The 20,102-nt window shown below is 44.9% G+C and overlaps 1 protein-coding gene across 2 annotated transcripts in view; it reads right to left on the bottom strand.

Moving 5' to 3' along the window:
* ACOT7 (acyl-CoA thioesterase 7) overlaps window positions 1-165 on the bottom strand; it is a 207,042-nt gene extending 206,877 nt beyond the window's left edge. For both annotated transcript variants that reach the window (XM_056541982.1, XM_056541981.1), the window contains exon 1: window positions 12-165. In XM_056541982.1, coding sequence (XP_056397957.1) covers window positions 12-58 — 47 coding nt within the window. In that variant the 5' untranslated portion in view covers window positions 59-165. The remainder of the gene's footprint in view (window positions 1-11) is intronic.
* Between the last annotated feature and the right edge of the window lie 19,937 nt (window positions 166-20,102).

Genomic DNA, 20,102 nt, shown 5'->3' with positions numbered 1-20,102 from the left:
CCTCTGCTCACCTGCTGATCTGGATGGCGGAGGCTGCCGGCTCCTTGTGCTCAGACATTCTTCTCCTCCTCCTCAGGTTGGGGATGGATGGAGCTGCCGGAGGTGTCTGCTGGATCCTGGATGAGGAAAGGGGAGGGAAGTGCAGGAGGAGGAAATGACAGCGGCTCAGTCCTCCCGCCTCACAGTCCTGATCAGGACACCTCTGCTGATCACAGGGACCTCATGTGTCCTCACAGTCCTGATCAGGACACCTCTGCTGATCACAGGGACCTCATGTGTCCTCACAGTCCTGATCAGGACACCTCTACTGATCACAGGGACCTCATGTGTCCTCACAGTCCTGATCAGGACACCTCTACTGATCACAGGGACCTCATGTGTCCTCACAGTCCTGATCAGGACACCTCTACTGATCACAGGGACCTCATGTGTCCTCACAGTCCTGATCAGGACACCTCTACTGATCACAGGGACCTCATGTGTCCTCACAGTCCTGATCAGGACACCTCTACTGATCACAGGGACCTCATGTGTCCTCCACCTTACAAATCTACTCATCATAGTGACCTCATGTGTCCTCACAGTCCTGATCAGGACACCTCTACTGATCACAGGGACCTCATGTGTCCTCACAGTCCTGATCAGGACACCTCTGCTGATCACAGGGACCTCATGTGTCCTCCACCTTACAAATCTACTCATCATAGTGACCTCATGTGTCCTCACAGTCCTGATCAGGACACCTCTACTGATCACAGGGACCTCATGTGTCCTCACAGTCCTGATCAGGACACCTCTACTGATCACAGGGACCTCATGTGTCCTCACAGTCCTGATCAGGACACCTCTACTGATCACAGGGACCTCATGTGTCCTCACAGTCCTGATCAGGACACCTCTACTGATCACAGGGACCTCATGTGTCCTCACAGTCCTGATCAGGACACCACTACTGATCATAGGGACCTCATGTGTCCTCACAGTCCTGATCAGGACACCTCTACTGATCACAGGGACCTCATGTGTCCTCCACCTTACAAATCTACTGATCATAGGAACCTGATGTGTACTCACAGTCCTGATCAGAAGAGGACACCACTACTGACCATAGGGACCTCATGTGTCCTCCACCTTACAAATCTACTGATCATAGGGACCTCATGTGTACTCACAGTCCTGATCAGAAGAGGACACCACTACTGATCATAGGGACCTCATGTGTCCTCCCAGTCCTGATCAGGACACCTCTACTGATCACAGGGACCTCATGTGTCCTCCACCTTACAAATCTACTGATCATAGGGACCTGATGTGTACTCACAGTCCTGATCAGAAGAGGACACCACTACTGATCATAGGGACCTCATGTGTCCTCACAGTCCTGATCAGGACACCTCTGCTGATCACAGGGACCTCATGTGTCCTCCACTTTACAAATCTACTGATCATAGGGACCGCATGTGTCCTCACAGTCCTGATCAGAAGAGGACACCACTACTTATCATAGGGACCTCATGTGTCCTCTACCTTACAAATCTACTGATCATAGGGACCTCATGTGTCCTCACAGTCCTGATCAGAACACCTCTACTGATCACAGGGACCTAATGTGTCCTCACAGTCCTGATCAGAAGAGGACACCACTACTGATCATAGGGACCTGATGTGTCCTCCTCCTCACAGTCCTAATCAGAAGAGGACACCACTACTGATCATAGGGACCTGATGTGTCCTCCTCCTCACAGTCCTTATCAGAAGAGGACACTACTACTGAGCATAGGGACCTGATGTGTCCTCCTGATCAGAAGAGGACACCACTAGTGATCACAGGGACCTGATGTGTCCTCCACCTCCCGGTCCTGATCAGAAGAGGACACCACTACTGATCATAGGGACCTGATGTGTCCTCCACCTCACAGTCGTGATCAGAAGAGGACACCACTACTGATCATAGGGACCTGATGTGTCCTCCAGCCTCACAGCCCTGACCAGAAGAGGACACCACTACTGATCATAGGGACCTGATGTGTCCTCCACCTCACAGCCCTGATCAGAAGAGGACACCACTAGTGATCATAGGGACCTGATGTGTCCTCCACCTCACAGCCCTGACCAGAAGAAGACACCACTACTGATCATAGGGACCTTGTGTCCTCACTGCACTTAATCAGTCTATGATCCCTATGATCAGTAGTGGTGTCCTCTTCTGATCAGGGCTGTGAGGCTGGAGGACACATCAGGTCCCTGTGATCAGTAGAGGTGTCCTGACCAGGACTGTGAGGACACATCAGGTCCCTGTGATCACTAGTGGTGTCCTCTTCTAATCAAAGAGGACATCACTACTGATCACAGGGACCTTATGTGTACTCCACAGTTGTGTATGGCTGTAGTTGTGCTGTTATTTAGTGGTATAATGTGAACAGTTGTGTATGGCTGTAGTTGTGTAGTTGTATAATGTGAACAGTTGTGTATGGCTGTAGTTGTGTATTTAGTTGTATAATGTGAACAGTTGTGTATGGCTGTAGTTGTGTATTTAGTTGTATATTGTGAACAGTTGTGTATGGCTGTAGTTGTGTATTTAGTTGTATAATGTGAACAGTTGTGTATGGCTGTAGTTGTGTATTTAGTTGTATAATGTGAACAGTTGTGTGTGGCTGTAGTTGTGTATTTAGTTGTATTTTGTGAACAGTTGTGTATGGCTGTAGTTGTGTATTTAGTTGTATATTGTGAACAGTTGTGTATGGCTGTAGTTGTGTATTTAGTTGTATAATGTGAACAGTTGTGTATGGCTGTAGTTGTGTATTTAGTTGTATAATGTGAACAGTTGTGTATGGCTGTAGTTGTGTAGTTGTATAATGTGAACAGTTGTGTATGGCTGTAGTTGTGTATTTAGTTGTATAATGTGAACAGTTGTGTATGGCTGTAGTTGTGTATTTAGTTGTATATTGTGAACAGTTGCGTATGGCTGTAGTTGTATAATGTGAACAGTTGTGTGTGGCTGTAGTTGTGTATTTAGTTGTATATTGTGAACAGTTGTGTATGGCTGTAGTTGTGTATTTAGTTGTATAATGTGAACAGTTGTGTATGGCTGTAGTTGTGTATTTAGTTGTATATTGTGAACAGTTGTGTATGGTTGTAGTTGTGTATTTAGTTGTATAATGTGAACAGTTGTGTATGGCTGTAGTTGTGTATTTAGTTGTATAATGTGAACAGTTGTATATGGGTGTAGTTGTATAATGTGAACAGTTGTGTATGGCTGTAGTTGTGTATGTAGTTGTATAATGTGAACAGTTGTGTATGGCTGTAGTTGTTCTTGTTGTATAATGTGAACAGTTGTGTGTGGCTGTAGTTGTGTATTTAGTTGTATAAGGTTAACAGTTGTGTATGGCTGTGGTTGTGTGTGGGGGAACTACAACCTAATGTGGGGTAACATACTGCCAACCTAATTTGGGGGAAGTATACTGCCATCTTAATGTGGGGGAACTACAACCTAATGTGGGAGAACTGTACTGCCAATCTAATGTGGGGGAACTATAACCTAATGTGGGGGAACTATACTGCCAACCTAAGGTGGGGGAACTACAACCTAATGTGGGGGAACTATACTGCCAACCTAATGTGGGGGAACTACAACCTAATGTGGGGGAACTATACTGCCAACCTAATGTGGGGGAACTACAACCTAATGTGGGGGAACTATACTGCCAACTTAATGTGGGGAACTAAAACCTAATGTGGGGGAACTATACTGCCAACTTAATGTGGGGGAACTAAAACCTAATGTGGGAAAACTATACTGCCTACCTAATGTGGGGGAACTACAACCTAATGTGGAGGAACTATACTGCTTACCTAATGTGGGGGAACATACTGCCTACCTAATGTGGGGCAACTATAAGCTTATGTGGGGAAACTACAACCTAATTTGGGGGAACTACAACCTAATGTGGAGGAACTACACTGCCTACCTAATGTGGGGAAACTTTACTGCCAACTTAATGTGGGGGAACTATACTGCCAACCTAATGTGGGGGAACTACAGCCTAATGTGGGGGAACTATACTGCCAATCTAATGTGGGGAACTATGCTGCCAACATAACGTGGGGGAACTATACTGCCAACCTAATGTGGGGGAACTACAATTTAATGTGGGGGAACATACTACCGACCTAATGTGGGGGAACTATACTGCCAACCTAATTTGGGGGAACTATACTGCCAACTTAATGTGGGGGAACTACAACCTAATGTAGGAAAACTGTATTGCCAATCTAATGTGGGGGAACTATAACCTAATGTGGGGGAACTATACTGCCAACTTAATGTGGAGGAACTATACTGCCAACCTAATGTGGGGGAACTATACTGCCAACCTAATGTGGGGGAACTACAACCTAATGTGGGGGAACTATACTGCCTACCTAATGTAGGGGAACCATACTGCCTACCTAATGTGGTGGAGCTATACTACCAAGCTAATTTGGGGGAACTATAACCTAATGTGGGAGAACTATACTGCCAACATAATGTGGGGGAACTATACTGCCAACTTAATGTGGGGGAACTATACTGCCAACTTAATGTGGGGGAACTATACTGCCAACCTAATGTGGGGGAACTACAACCTAATGTGGGGGAACTATACTGCCTACCTAATGTGGTGGAGCTATACTTCCAACCTAATGTGGGGGGACCTATACTGCCAACCTAATGTGGGGGAGCTATACTGCCAACCTAATGTGGGGGAACTATACTGCCAACTGAATGTGGGGGAGCTGTACTGCCAACCTAATGTGGGGGAACTATACTGCCAACCTAATGTGGGGGAACTATACTGCCAACCTAATGTGGGGGAACTACAACCTAATGTGGGGGGAACTATACTGCCAACCTAATGTGTGGGAACTACAACCTAATGTGGGGGGAACTATACTGCGAACCTAATGTGGGGGAACTACAACCTAATGTGGGGGGAACTATACTGCGAACCTAATGTGGGGGAACTACAACCTAATGTGGGAGAACTACACTGCCAACATAATGTTGGGGGAACTACACTGCCAACCTAATGTGGGGAAACTATACTGCCTATCTAATGTGGGGGAACTATACTACCAACCTAATGTGGGGGAACTATGGCCTAATGTGGGGGAACTATACTGCAAATCTAATGTGGGGGAACTATGCTGCCAAACTAATGTGGGGGAAATATACTGCCAACCTAATGTGGGGGGAGCTATACTGCCAGCCTAATGTGGGGGGAGCTATACTGCCAGCCTAATGTGGGGGAACTATACTGTCAACCTAATGTGGGGGAACTACAACCTAATGTGGGGGAACTATACAGCCATCTTAATGTGAGGGAACTACAACCTAATGTGGGAGAACTGTACTGCCAATCTAATGTGGGGGAACTATAACCTAATGTGGGGGGAACTATACTGCCAACCTAATGTGGGGGAACTATACTGCCAACCTAATGTGGGGGAACTACAACCTAATGTGGGGGAACTATACTGCCAACTTAATGTGGGGAACTAAAACCTAATGTGGGGGAACTATACTGCCAACTTAATGTGGGGGAACTACAACCTAATGTGGAGGAACTATACTGCCTACCTAATGTGGGGGAACTATAAGCTAATGTGGGGAACTACAACCTAATTTGGGGGAACTACAACCTAATGTGAAGGAACTACACTGCCTACCTAATGTGGGGGAACTTTACTGCCAACCTAATGTGGGGGAACTATACTGCCAACCTAATGTGGGGGAACTATACTGCCAATCTAATGTGGGGAACTATGCTGCCAACATAACGTGGGGGAACTATACTGCCAACCTAATGTGGGGGAACTACAACCTAATGTGGGGGAACTATACTGCCAACCTAATGTGGGGGAACTATACTGCCTACCTAATGTGGTGGAGCTATACTGCCAACCTAATTTGGGGGAACTATAACCTAATGTGGGAGGACTATACTGCCAACCTAATGTGGGGGAACTATACTGCCAACTTAATGTGGGGGAACTACAACCTAATGTAGGAGAACTGTACTGCCAATCTAATGTGGGGGAACTATAACCTAATGTGGGGGAACTATACTGCCAACTTAATGTGGGGGAACTATACTGCCAACCTAATGTGGGGGAACTATACTGCCAACCTAATGTGGGGGAACTACAACCTAATGTGGGGGAACTATACTGCCTACCTAATGTAGGGGAAGCATACTGGCTACCTAATGTGGTGGAGCTATACTGCCAACCTAATGTGGGGGGACCTATACTGACAACCTAATGTGGGGGAACTACAGCCTAATGTTGGGGAACTATGCTGCCAACCTAATGTGGTGGAGCTATACTGCCAACCTAATGTGGGGGGACCTATACTGCCAAACTAATGTGGGGGAACTATACAGCCAACCTAACGTGGGGGAACTACAGCCAACCTAATGTGGGGGAACTACAGCCTAATGTGGGGGTACTATACTGCCATCCTAATGTGGAGGAATTATGCTGCCGACCTAATGTGGTGGAACTGTGCTGCCGACCTAATGTGGTGGAACTGTGCTGCCAACCTAATGTGGGGGGAACTATACTGCCAACCTAATGTGGGGGAGCTATACTGCCAACCTAATGTGGGGGACCTATACTGACAACCTAATGTGGGGGGGCTATACTGCCAACCTAATGTGGGGGAACTATACATCCAACCTAATGTGGGGGAACTATACAGCCAACCTAATGTGGGGGAATTACAGCCAACCTAATGTGGGGGAACTATACAGCCAACCTAATGTGGGGGAACTATACTGCCAACCTAATGTGGGGAAACTATACTGCCTACCTAATGTGGGGTAACTATACTGCCAACCTAATGTGGGGGAATTATGCTGCCGACCTAATGTGGGGGAACTATAGGAACTATACTGCCAACCTAATGTGGGGGAGCTATACTGCCAACCTAATGTGGGGGAACTATACTGCCAACCGAATATGGGGGAGCTATACTGCCAACCTAATGTGGAGGAACTATACTGCCAACCTAATGTGGGGGAACTATACAGCCAACCTAATGTGGGGGAACTACAACCTAATGTGGGAGAACTATACTGCCAACATAATGTGGGGGGAACTATACTGCCAACCTAATGTGGGGAAACTATACTGCCTATCTAATGTGGGGGAACTATACTGCCAACATAATGTGGGGGAACTATGGCCTAATGTGGGGGAACTATACTGCAAATCTAATGTGGGGGAACTATGCTGCCAAACTAATGTGGGGGAAATATACTGCCAGCCTAATGTGTGGGGAGCTATACTGCCAGCCTAATGTGGGGGAACTATACTGCCAACCTAATGTGGGAGAACTGTACTGCACCTAATGTGGGTGAACTATACTGCCATCCTAATGTGGGGGACCTATACTGCCAACTTAATGTGGGGGAACTATACTGCCAACCTAATGTGGGGGATCTATACTGTCAACCTAATGTGGGGGGATCTATACTGCCAACCTAATGTGGGGGGAACTATACTGCCAACCTAATGTGGGGGAACTATACAAAAATATACCATTGTACTATTCTGATTCCTATAACTCCTTTATTTTTCTGTATATGGGGATGTATGAGGGTAATTTTCCATCATTTACACTTTCAAAATAACAGAAAACAAAAAAAATGGCGTCTGCAAAAGTTTGGGCACCCTGCAGAGTTTATAGCATGCACTGCCCCCTTTGCAAAGCTGAGACCTGCCAGTGTCATGGATTGTTCTCAATCATCATCTGGGAAGACCAGGTGATGTCAATCTCAAAGGTTATAAATGTCCAGACTCATCTGACCTTGCCCCAACAATCAGCACCATGGGTTCTTCTAAGCAGTTGTCTAGAAATCTGAAACTGAAAATAGTTGACGCTCACAAAGCTGGAGAAGGCTATAAGAAGATAGTAAAACGTTTTCAGATGTCAATATCCTCTGTTCGGAATGTAATTAAGAAATGGCAGTCATCAGGAACAGTGGGAGTTAAAGCAAGATCTGGAAGACCAAGAAAAATATCAGACAGAACGGCTCGCAGGATTGTGAGAAAAACAATTCAAAACCCACGCTTGACTGCACAATCCCTCCAGAAAGATCTGGCAGACACTGGAGTTGTGGTACACTATTCCACTATAAAGAGATACTTGTACAAATATGGTCTTCATGGAAGAGTCATCAGAAGAAAATCTCTTCTATGTCCTCACCACAAAAATCAGCGTTTGAACTTTGCAAATGAACATATAGACAAGCCTGATGCATTTTGGAAACAAGTTCTGTGGACCGATGAGGTTAAAATTGAACTTTTTGGCCGGAATGAGCAAAAGTACGTTTGGAGAAGAAGGGGAAAAGAATTTAATGAAAAGAACCTCTGTCCAACTGTTAAGCATGGGGGTGGATCAATCATGCTTTGGGGTTGTATTGCAGCCAGTGGCACAGGGAACATCTCACGAGTAGAAGGAAAAATGGATTCAATAAAATTTCAGCAAATTTTGGATGCTAACTTGATGCCATCTGTGAAAAAGCTGAAGTTAAAGAGAGGATGGCTTCTACAAATGGATAATGATCCTAAACACACCTCGAAATACACAGGGGATTACATCAAGGGGTGTGAACTGAAGGTTTTGCCATGGCCTTCACAATCTCCTGACCTCAACATAATTGAAAATCTATGGCTAGACCTTAAAAGAGCAGTGCGTGACAGACAGCCCAGAAATCTCAAAGAGCTGGAAGACTTTTGTAAGGAAGAATGGGAAAAGACATTCAAACAAGAATTGAAAGACTCTTGGCTGGCTACAAAAAGCGTTTACAAGCTGTGATACTTGCCAAAGGGGGCAGTACAAGATATTAAAGGGGTACTCCGCCCCTAGACATCTTATCCCCTATCCAAAGGATAGGGGATAAGATGTCAGATCGCCGCGGTCCTGCTGCTGGGGAGCCCCGGGATCCCCGCTGCGGCACTGCGCTATCATTACTGCACAGAGCGAGTTCTCTCTGTGCGTAATGACGGGTGATACAGGGGACGGAGCATGTGACGTCATGGCTCCGCCCCTTGTGACATCACGGCCCGTCTCCTTAATGCAAGTCTATGGCAGGGGGCGTGATGACCGCCACACCCTCTCCCATAGACTTGTATTGAAAGGGGCGGGCCGTGATGTCACGAGGGGCGGAGCCGTGACGTATCGATGCTCCTGCCCCTGTATTGCGCATCATTACGTGCAGAGCGAACTCGCTCGGTGCTGTAATGATAGCGGGGATCCCCAGCAGCAGGACCGCGGCAATCTGCCATCTTATCCCCTATCCTTTGGATAGGGGATAAGATGTCTAGGGGCAGAGTACCCCTTTAACTCTGCAGGGGGCCCAAACTTTTGCAGACGCCATTTTTTTGTTTTCTGTTATTTTGAAAGTGTAAGTGATGGAAATAAAATGTAACTTTTGGTGACATATTATAAGAATGTCTAATCTGTAATTTGATGTCTTTTGGAGATTCTTCCATCTTTCTTTGGCTTCTTTATGCACATTAATGCAAATTTTTACCTGGGGAGCCCAAACTTTTGATCCCCACTGTAGTTGTATAATGTGAACAGTTGTCTATATCTGTAGCTGAACTTTCCCGTATCTTTCTGGTCCTCTTCCCTCTGTAAGATGCCGCTCCTGTGCAGGTGGAGATGTAGTAGTGCAGCTGAGGATGACAGGAGCTCCTGTACAGTGGGAGTGGTAGTAGTGCAGCTGAGGATGACAGGAGCTCCTTTCCTGGGGGAGTGGTAGTAGTGCAGCTGAGGATTACCAGAACTCCTGTTCAGGGGGGAGTGGTAGTAGTGCAGCTGAGGATGACCGGAGCTCCTGTGCAGGGGGAGTGGTAGTAGTGCAACTGAGGATGACTGGAGCTCCTGTGCAGGGGGAGTGGTAGTAGTGCAGCTGAGGATGACCGGAACTTCTGTGCAGGGGGAGTGGTAGTAGTGCAGCTGAGGATGACCGGAGCTTCTGTGCAGGGGGAGTGGTAGTAGTGCAGCTGAGGATGAAAGGAGCTCCTGTGCAGGGGGAGTGGTAGTAGTGCAGCTGTCCCTGCGCCCCCCATACACCTGGCATTTACCTTAGTACAATCCATGGCATCTCTTGTCCTCGGGGCATTGTAGGTGCCCAGGATTGTGCCCATGGCCGTGCCCTGAGCTCCTCTCCTGCTGCACTAACTAGTCCTGAACTTGGTCACCTCTGGCATCACTACTAACTAGTTTGTGCCAAAATTATGGGATGTGGTTGCCTGAGCAACCAGACTGGACGTCACAAGGAGCAGTATAGAGCGCCAGTCACCACTATATTATACTTCACAATTCTGCATGTGTTATAGATAAATTCCTTGTCTGATTTTATTAATGTATTTATATATTTATTTATGTTAAATGCCGTATTCTTTCAATAGTTGTGTAACTTATGTTCATTTAGGAATTAAACATTTTCAGGTCCTGAAAGGATGAAGACATGCATCCTGCTGCCTGGACAGCCAATGCTAGGAGTTGTAGTTTTGCAACAGCTGGAGGTGCACTGGCTGGGAAACAGTGCATCAGGTAATTGAGGATCATACTAAACAAAGCAGTTTTCTCTGCTCTCCCCATTTAGAATATATGCACGCTCAGCCGGGCCGAGTATGTGTATGCATGGGAGGATCGGGCAAGATGTAAAATAATTTTTATAGAAATTGCATTTAATCTGGACCTCAGAATTCTGTGTACCTTCATTCTGGTTAGACACTGCTATTGTGGATACCATGTTCAGAACGTAATACAGCGCCTCCACAGGATAAATGGAGAATTACACCACTATTATGGATAATCTGTGCATAACATAATACAGCACCTCCACAGGATAAATGGAGAATTACACCACTATTATGGATAATCTGTGCATAACATAATACAGCACCTCCACAGGATAAATGGAGAATTACACCACTATTATGGATAATCTGTGCATAACATAATACAGCGCCTCCACAGGATAAATGGAGAATTACACCACTATTATGGATAATCTGTGCATAACATAATACAGTGCCCCCGCAGGATAAATGGAGAATTACACCACTATTATGGATAATCTGTGCATAACATAATACAGCGCCTCCACAGGATAAATGGAGAATTACATCATTATTATGGATAATCTGTGCATAACATAATACAGCGCTTCCACAGGATAAATGGAGAATTACATTGTTATTATGGATAATCTATGCATAACATAATACAGCACCTCCGCAGGATAAATGGAGAATTACACCACTATTATGGATAATCTGTGCATAATATAATACAGCGCCTCCACAGGATAAATGGAGAATTACATTGTTATTATGGACACTGTGTACATACAGTCATGGCCATAAATGTTGGCACCCCTGAAATGTTTCTATAAAATGAAGTATTTCTCACAGGAAAGGATTGCAGTAACACATGTTTTGCTATACACATGTTTATTCCCTTTGTGTATATATATATATATAGATCTCCTCTCCTCTGTATATATATATTGCAGTAACACAGGTTTTGCTATACACATGTTTATTCCCTTTGTGTATATATATATATAGATCTCCTCTCCTCTGTATATATATATATATATATATATATATATATAGATATCCTCTCCTCTGTGTATATATATATATAGATCTCCTCTCCTCTGTTATATATATATATATATATATATATATATATATATATATATATATATTGCAGTAACACAGGTTTTGCTATACACATGTTTATTCCCTTTGTGTGTATTGGAACTAAACCAAAAAAGGAAGAAAAAAAGCAAATTGGACATAATGTCACCGAACTCCAAAAATGGGCCGGACAAAATTATTGGCCCCTTGCAAAATTGTGGAAATATAAGATTGTTTCCAGCCTGTGATGTTCCTTTATATTCACCTGGGGCAAGTAACAGGTGTGGGCAATATAAAAATCACACCTGAAAGCAGATAGAAAGGAGAGAAGTTCACTTAGTCTTTGCATTGTGTGTCTGTGTGTGCCACACTAAGCATGGACAACAGAAAGAGGAGAAGAGAACTGTCTGAGGACTTGGGAACCAAAATTGTCGGAAAATATCAACAATCTCAAGGTTACAAGTCCATCTCCAGAGATCTAGATTTGTCTTTGTCCACAGTGCGCAACATTATCAAGAAGTTTACAACCCATGGAACTGTAGGTAATCTCCCTGGGCGTGGACGGAAGAGAAAAATTCATGAAAGGTGTCAACGCAGGAATGTCCGGATGGTGGATAAGCAGCCCCAAACAAGTTCCACAGATATTCAAGCTGTCCTGCAGGCTCAGGGAGCATCAGTGTCAGCGCAAACTATCCATCGACATTTAAATGAAATGAAACGCTATGGAGGAGACCCAGGAGGATCCCGCTATGGAGGAGACCTAGGAGGACCCCACTATGGAGGAGACCAAGGAGGACCCCACTATGGAGGAGACCCAGGAGGACCCCACTATGGAGGACACCCAGGAGGATCCCACTATGGAGGACACCCAGGAGGACCCCACTATGGAGGAGACCCAGGAGGGCCCCATTATGGAGGAGACCCAGGAGGACCCCACTATGGAGGAGACCCAGGAGGACCCCACTATGGAGGAGACCCAGGAGGACCCCACTATGGAGGAGACCCAGGAGGACCCCACTATGGAGGAGACCCAGGAGGACCCCACTATGAAGGAGACCCAGGAGGGCCCCACTATGGAGGAGACCCAGGAGGACTCCACTATGGAGGAGACCCAGGAGGACCCCACTATGGAGGAGACCCAGGAGGACCCCACTATGGAGGAGACCCAGGAGGATCCCACTATGGAGGACACCCAGGAGGACCCCACTATGGAGGAGACCCAGGAGAGCCCCACTATGGAGGAGACCCAGGAGGACCCCACTATGGAGGAGACCCAGGAGGACCCCACTATGGAGGAGACCCAGGAGGACCCCACTATGGAGGAGACCCAGGAGGACCCCACTATGGAGGAGACCCAGGAGGACCCCACTATGGAGGAGACCCAGGAGGACCCCACTATGAAGGAGACCCAGGAGGGCCCCACTATGGAGGAGACCCAGGAGGACTCCACTATGGAGGAGACCCAGGAGAATTACCCATAAATTGAGAATTACATCATTATTATGGATACTGTGTACATAACATAATACAGCGCCTCTGCAGGATAAATTGAGAATTACACAGCTTGTATTGTAGTTGGTGCAGGGATATCCTCCAGATGCTTTCTGTAGTCACATCAAGTCAATGCTTCCCAACCAGTGTGCCTCCAGCTGTTGTAAAACTATAACTCCCACTATGCTCGACATCCTTTGGCTGACCGGGCATGCCGGGAGTTGTAGTTTTGCAACAACTAAAGGCACCCTGGTTGGAATACACTGCATTAGGGGCCCAGCAAGTGTAAGGACTTCAAGGGGTACTCCCACCCTAGACATCTTATCCCCTATCCAAAGGATAGGGGATAAGATGTCTGATCTCGGGGGTCCCGCCGCTGGGGACCCTCGCAGTACTTCCGTTCCCGTAGTCGCGATTCAGACCCTCCAGCTCTTCCGCACAAAAAACAGGTGGGTGCCGCATGCAATACTGCGAGGGTCCCCAGCGGCGGGACCCCTGAGATCAGACATCTTATCCCCTATCCTTTGGATAGGGGATAAGATGTCTAGGGTGGGAGTACCCCTTTAAAATTTTCCTCTTCTGACACCTATAACTCTTTTATTTTCCATATATGAGGGTAATTTTTTGCGCTGTGATCTGTAGTTTTTATTGGCACCATTTTTGTTTTGATGGGACTTTTGACCACTTTTTATAAAATTTTTCTGATGAATTAAGTGAACAAATATACACAATTCTGGACTTTTTTTTTTTTATGTTTACACCATTGACTGTGCAGTTTATTTAACATTATATTTATTTAGCTTGGACATTTCTGTATGTGGCGACACCACATATATTTATGTTTATTTTTGTTAATATAATTTTATTTTCAATATTGAAAAGTAAAGTGATTCTTTTATTTCACGCGGTTCACACTGAGCACATGTGACAGACGTGACAGAGTCTGGAGACGCTGTGGAGAACGTTCTGCTGCCCGCAACATCTTCCAGCATGACCTGCTTGGCAGTGGGTCTGTAATGGTGTGCGGTGGAATTTCTTTGGGGGGGCCGCACAGCCCTCCATGTTCTTGCCAGAGGTAGCCTGACTGCCATTAGGTACCAGGATGAGACCCTCAGACCCCTTGTGAGACCATATGCTGGTGCGGTTGGTCCTGGGTTCCTCCTAATACAAGACAATGCTAGACCTCATGTGGCTGGAGTGTGTCAGCAGTTCCTACAAGAGGAAGGCATTGATGCCATGGACTGGCCGCCCGTTCCCCTGAATCCGATTGAGCACATCTGGGACGTCTCGCTCCATCCACCACAGACTGTCCAGGAGTTGGCGGATGCTTTAGTCCAGGTCTGGGAGGACATCCCTCAGGAGACCATCCTCCACCTCATCAGGATCATGCCCAGGCGTTGTAGGGAGGTCATACGGGCACGTGGAGGCCACACACACTACTGAGCCTCATTGGGACTTGTATTAAGGACATTACATAAAGTTGGATCAGCCTGTAGTGGGGTTTTCCACTGTGATTTTGAGTGACTCCATATCCAGACCTCCATGGGTTAATGATTTCCATTGATAATTTTTGTGTGATTTTGTTGTCACATTCAACTATGTAAAGAGGAAAGTATTTCATACGATTAGTTCATTCATTCAGATCTAGGACGTGTTATCTTAGTGTTCACTTTATTTTTTTTGAGCAGTGTATATTTAGACCTGGAGAACCGGTCACCTTGTATATTCATTTTCTAGTTTTGCGCGGGTGTAGTGTAGATTGTACCTAGACCAGAGTTCTCGGTCACAACACAGATAGGATACATCCCAAAACCTTGCTTCCTAGATTTGTAAATTACTTCTATATAAAAATCTTAATCCTTCCAGTACTTTTCAGCTGCTGTATGCTATACAGGAAGTTGTGTAGTCCTTTCCAGTCTGACCACAGTGCTCTCTGCTGCCACATCTGTCCATGTCAGGAACTGTCAAGAGCAGGATAGGTTTGCTATGGGGATTTGCTTCTACTCCGGACAGTTCCTGACATGGACAGAGGTGGCAGTAGAGAGCACTGTGCTCAGACTGGAAAGAACTACATAACTTCCTGTGGAGCATACAGCAGCTGATAAGTACTGGAAGGATTAAGATTTTTACATAAAATTAATTTACAAATCTGTTTAACTTTCTGGCACCAGTTGATTTGAAAACCTTTGTTTTCCACCAGAGTACCCCTTTAAATCTTAAAGGGGTATTACAAGTTAGAATTACTCATCTTGTAGATAGGGGGATACGTGTCAGATTGAAGATTAAAGGGCGGCATGTTCATTATAAATAGCAGAGCAGCTTAGATGTAGAGCGGTTTCTAAGTGTGATCTAAACCGGTGTGAGGTTGCGCAAATATGTTAGTGTTTGTGAATTTTTTTTGTGACAAATTTATGATGCAAGAAATCAATCACCAACCACTGCAAAAAGTTAACCGTGCTGCACTACATGCAAGTTGTTTTCTTGAATTAGTGGAAATGAGTTGCGCAAACATTTTGCAATGTTTTCACCCACTGCGCAAAAATTTGCAACAATTTGCCCCAAAAAACTGAGAAAAAACTAATAAAAATTCCCCCTCAAATAATTCATTTTTACATGTCTAAGAGTTATGATTTTATCCCTAAGTATTGTTTATAAAAAAAAAAATAAAAAAAAAGGGCAATTTTAACATTACTATGAGTGGCCACTAGGGGCAGTGTTTAGCTATGGATCATTTGAGGCTGTGAAACTGTTATTATACTAATGGCCTGCAGAGGGCACCAGCAGACTTTGTTAGTTTGGAGAGAACTTTTCTCCCAATTCTCATCCTGAATCTCAGTCCATTCTGATTATTGATATAGATTATATAGATGATACTATAGATCAGTGGTCTCCAAACTGCGGCCCTCCAGATGTTGCAAAACTACAACTCCCAGCATGCCCGGACAGCCAACGGCTGTCCGGGCATGCTGGGAGTTGTAGTTTTGCAACATCTGGAGGGCTGCAGTTTGGAGACCACTGCTATAGATACTATAGATAATATAGTTAATAAAGATGCTTGATATAGATGATATAGTTATTGGGGTACTCCGGTGGAAAAAAATATGTTCAAATCAACTGGTGCCAGAAAGTTAAACAGATTTGTAAATTACTTCTATTTAAAAATCCTAATCCTTCCAGTACTTATCAGCTGCTGTATGCTCCACAGGAAGTTGTGTAGTTCTTTCCAGTCTGACCACAGTGCTCTCTGCTCACATCTCTGTCCATGTCAGGAATTGTCCAGAGCAGGAGAGGTTTGCTATGGGGATATGCTTCTAATCTGGACAGTTCCTGACATGGACAGAGGTGTCAGCAGAGAGCACTGTGGTCAGACTGGAAAGAGCTTCACAAATTTCTCTACGGCGATTCAGGGTCATACAGGTCTCTGGTGACCTGGAAAATAAGGGATAGGAGTGAGGTGGCAAGGGTGTCACCCCTCCTATCCCTGCTATTGGTCAGTCAGAAGCGACCGATCAATAGCAGATCAGGGGAGGGGGGGGGTTAAAGTGTTTCCAACCAGTGTGCCTCCAGCTGTTGCAAAACTACAACTCCCAGCATGCACGGCCTGTCAGTGCATGCTGGGAGTTGTAGTTTTTCAACATCTGAATGTACAGGGTACATTCACATGGGCAGGGGTCTACAGTGAGTTTCCTGCTTCAAGTTTGAGCTGTGGAAAATTTTCTGCCACAGCTCAAACTCCTAGCAGGAAACTCACTGTGAAACCCTCCGCCTGTGTGAATGTACCCTAAAAACACTACGCTGCACGAAATAAAAAGTAAAGCACTACATATACACACACGTACACTGTCGTAATGAAAAATGAAAAACGTCTGGTACGGCACTGTTTCCAAAATGGAGCCTCCAGCTGTTGCAAAACAACAACTCCCAGCATTTCCGGACAGCCACTGACTGTCCAGGCATGCTCGGAGTTTAGCAACAGCTGGAGGTACCCTGTTTGGGAATCACTGGCGTAGAATATTTTTGGTAGCGGAGGTAATTGTAAGGCCCTATTCACACTGCAGAATTTCCACGCATTCGCCCCATTTCCGCTTTTGGGGATTCTGTGCTCAGTTGAGAAGTGTGAGAAGTGAGAATGGAGTGTGGACACCCATAGAAGTGTATTAAGCTTTCATTTGAGGAGAAATTCCGCTTGAGAAAATTCTGCCGTGTGAATAGGGCCTAACGCTTGCATCCGGGTCCGTCCCTATGCAAATCCCTAATTTAGGCCTCAAATGCGCATGGCGCTCTCTCACTTCGGAGCCCAGTCGTATTTTAAGGAAACAGTTTAGGGCCACATATGGGGTATTCCCATACTCGGGAGCAATTGCGTTACAAATTTTTGGGGGCTTTTTCTCATTTTACCCCTTATGAAAAGGTAAAGTTGGGGGCTACTCCAGCCTGTTATTGTAAAGAAATTACATCTTTTACACTAACATGCTGGTGTTGCCCCATACTTTTCATTTTCACAAGAGGTAAAAGGAAAAAAACACCCCCAAAATTTGTAACGGAAATACCCCATATGTGGATGTAAAATGCTCTGCGGGTGCACAACAAGGCTCAGGAGTGAGAGCGCCCTATGTACATTTGAGTCCTAAATTGGTGATTTGCACAGGGGTGGCTGATTTTACAGCGGTTCTGACATAAATGCCAAAAAATTAATACCAACGTGTGACCCATTTTGGAAACTACACCCCTCACGGAATGTAACAAGGGGTATAGTGAGCCTTAATACCCCACAGGTGGTTGACAAATTTTCGTTAAATTTGGATGGGAAAACGAGAAAAAAAATTCTCACTAAAATGTTGGTGTTACCCAAAATTTTTCATTTTCACAAGGGGTAATAGGGAAAAAAGCCCCCCAAATTTGTAACCCCATTTCTTCTGAGTAAGAACATACCCCATGTGTGGACGCAAAGTGCTCTGCGGGTGCACTACAATGCTCAGAAGAGAAGGAGCGCCATTGGGCTTTTGGAGAGAAAATTTGCCAGAACAGTGGACCACCCCACATGTGACCACATTTTGGAAACTACACCCCTCTGGTAATGTAATAAGGAGTACAGTGAGCATTTACGCCCCACAGTTGTCTGACAGATTTTTGGAACAATGGTCCATGAAAATGAAAAATTTTACATTTTCATTTGCACAGCCCACATTTCCACAGATCTGTCAAACGCCAGTGGGGTGTAAATACTCACTGCACCCCTTATTAAATTCTGTGAGGGGTGTAGCTTCCAAAATGGGGTCACATGTGGGGGGGGGGGTCCACTGTTCTGGCACCACGGGGGGCTTTGTAAACGCACATGGCTCCCCGACTTCCATTTCAAACGAATTCCCTCTCCAAAAACCCAATGGCGCTCTTTCTCTTCTGAGCATTGTAGTTCGCCAGCAGAGCATTTTACATCCACACATGGGGTATTTCCATACTATTTCCATACATTTTCTCCTATTAACCCTTATAAAAATGTAACATTTGTACATCCGACTTTAACAAAAACTCGTCAAACACCTGTGGGGTGTTAAGGCTCACTGTACCCCTTGTTACATTCCTTGAGGGGTGTAGATTCCAAAAGAGTATGCCATGTATTTTTTTTTTGCAGTTCTGGCACCATAGGGGCTTCCTTAATGTGACATGCCCCCCCCCCCCAAAAAAAAAATACATTTCAGCAAATTCACTCTCCAAAATCCCATTGTCGCTCCTTCCCTTCTGAGCCCTCTACTGTGCCCGCAGAGCACTTCACATCCACATATGAGGTATTTCCTTACTTCAGAGAAATTGGGTTACACATTTTGGAGGAGGGGGGGGGGATCTCTTTCCTTTTATGCCTTGAAGAAATCCAAAAAATGGCTCTAAAAGAACATGCGAGTGTCACGTATGGGCAGTGAAGGAGTGCCCACTATTCTCGCCTACTCCCCTGTCCCTGCCTACTTACGTACCTGCCCTAAACGACAGGTCCGTAACCACGGTGACAGTCCCTTCCTAGACAAGTAAAATGTCAAAATAATAAAATGCAATAATTCAGACTCAGGTCAAGGGACAGTAGGGAACAGACAGACTAACAAAACAAAGGTAACACACTCACACAATCAGTCAATGTCCACGATCTGTGTAAAAAAAACAGGAGATGTCAAAGTACAAAATCAGTAATATCAGTGAGAAGAGTCAGGGAGCAGAGCCAAAAGGGTCAAAATGCCAGATATCACAAATACAGTATAAAGCAAGCTAGGAGACAAACAGAAAGGACTGGGAGTAGACTGCCAGCTTAAATAGGTCAAGACCAGTGGTTCAATCGAGGTCAGCTGACCAGTCCAGATAGCCGGGCCTAACCAAAGCAACAAGACCAAACCTTACAGCGAGTGTAAAAAATAAACATTTTGAATTTTCTCCTTCACTTTGCTGCAGTTTCTATAATGGGATAATTTATGGGGTATTTCACAGAAAGGTCCCTCAAATCCACTTCAAACTTAACTGGTCCCTGAAAAATTCAGATTTTAAATTTTTCGTGAAAATTTAGAAAATTGCTGATATACTTTGAAGCCCTCTAATGTCTTCAAAAAGTAAAAACATGTCAACTTTATAATGCCAAGGTAAAGTGGACATATTGTATTTGTGAATCAATTTATAATTTATTTGGAATGTCCATTTTCCTTACAAACAGTTAGAGCAGTTAGAAAAATGCTAAATTTTAAAAATTTTCGAAATTTGGGGATTTTTCACCAAAAAAGGATGCAAGAAACAATGAAAATTTACCACTAGGTTAAAGTAGAATATGTCACAAAAAAACAATCTCGGAATCAGAATAAAATGTAAAAGCATCTCAGAGTTATTAATGTATAAAGTGACAGTGGTCAGAATAGCAAAAAAGGGCTGAG

The sequence above is a fragment of the Hyla sarda genome, chromosome 10 (assembly GCF_029499605.1).
Source record: "Hyla sarda isolate aHylSar1 chromosome 10, aHylSar1.hap1, whole genome shotgun sequence".
Taxonomy (NCBI): domain Eukaryota; kingdom Metazoa; phylum Chordata; class Amphibia; order Anura; family Hylidae; genus Hyla; species Hyla sarda.
The sequence above is the reverse complement of the archived record's forward strand: the minus strand, read 5'-3'. Positions and strand labels throughout refer to the sequence as shown.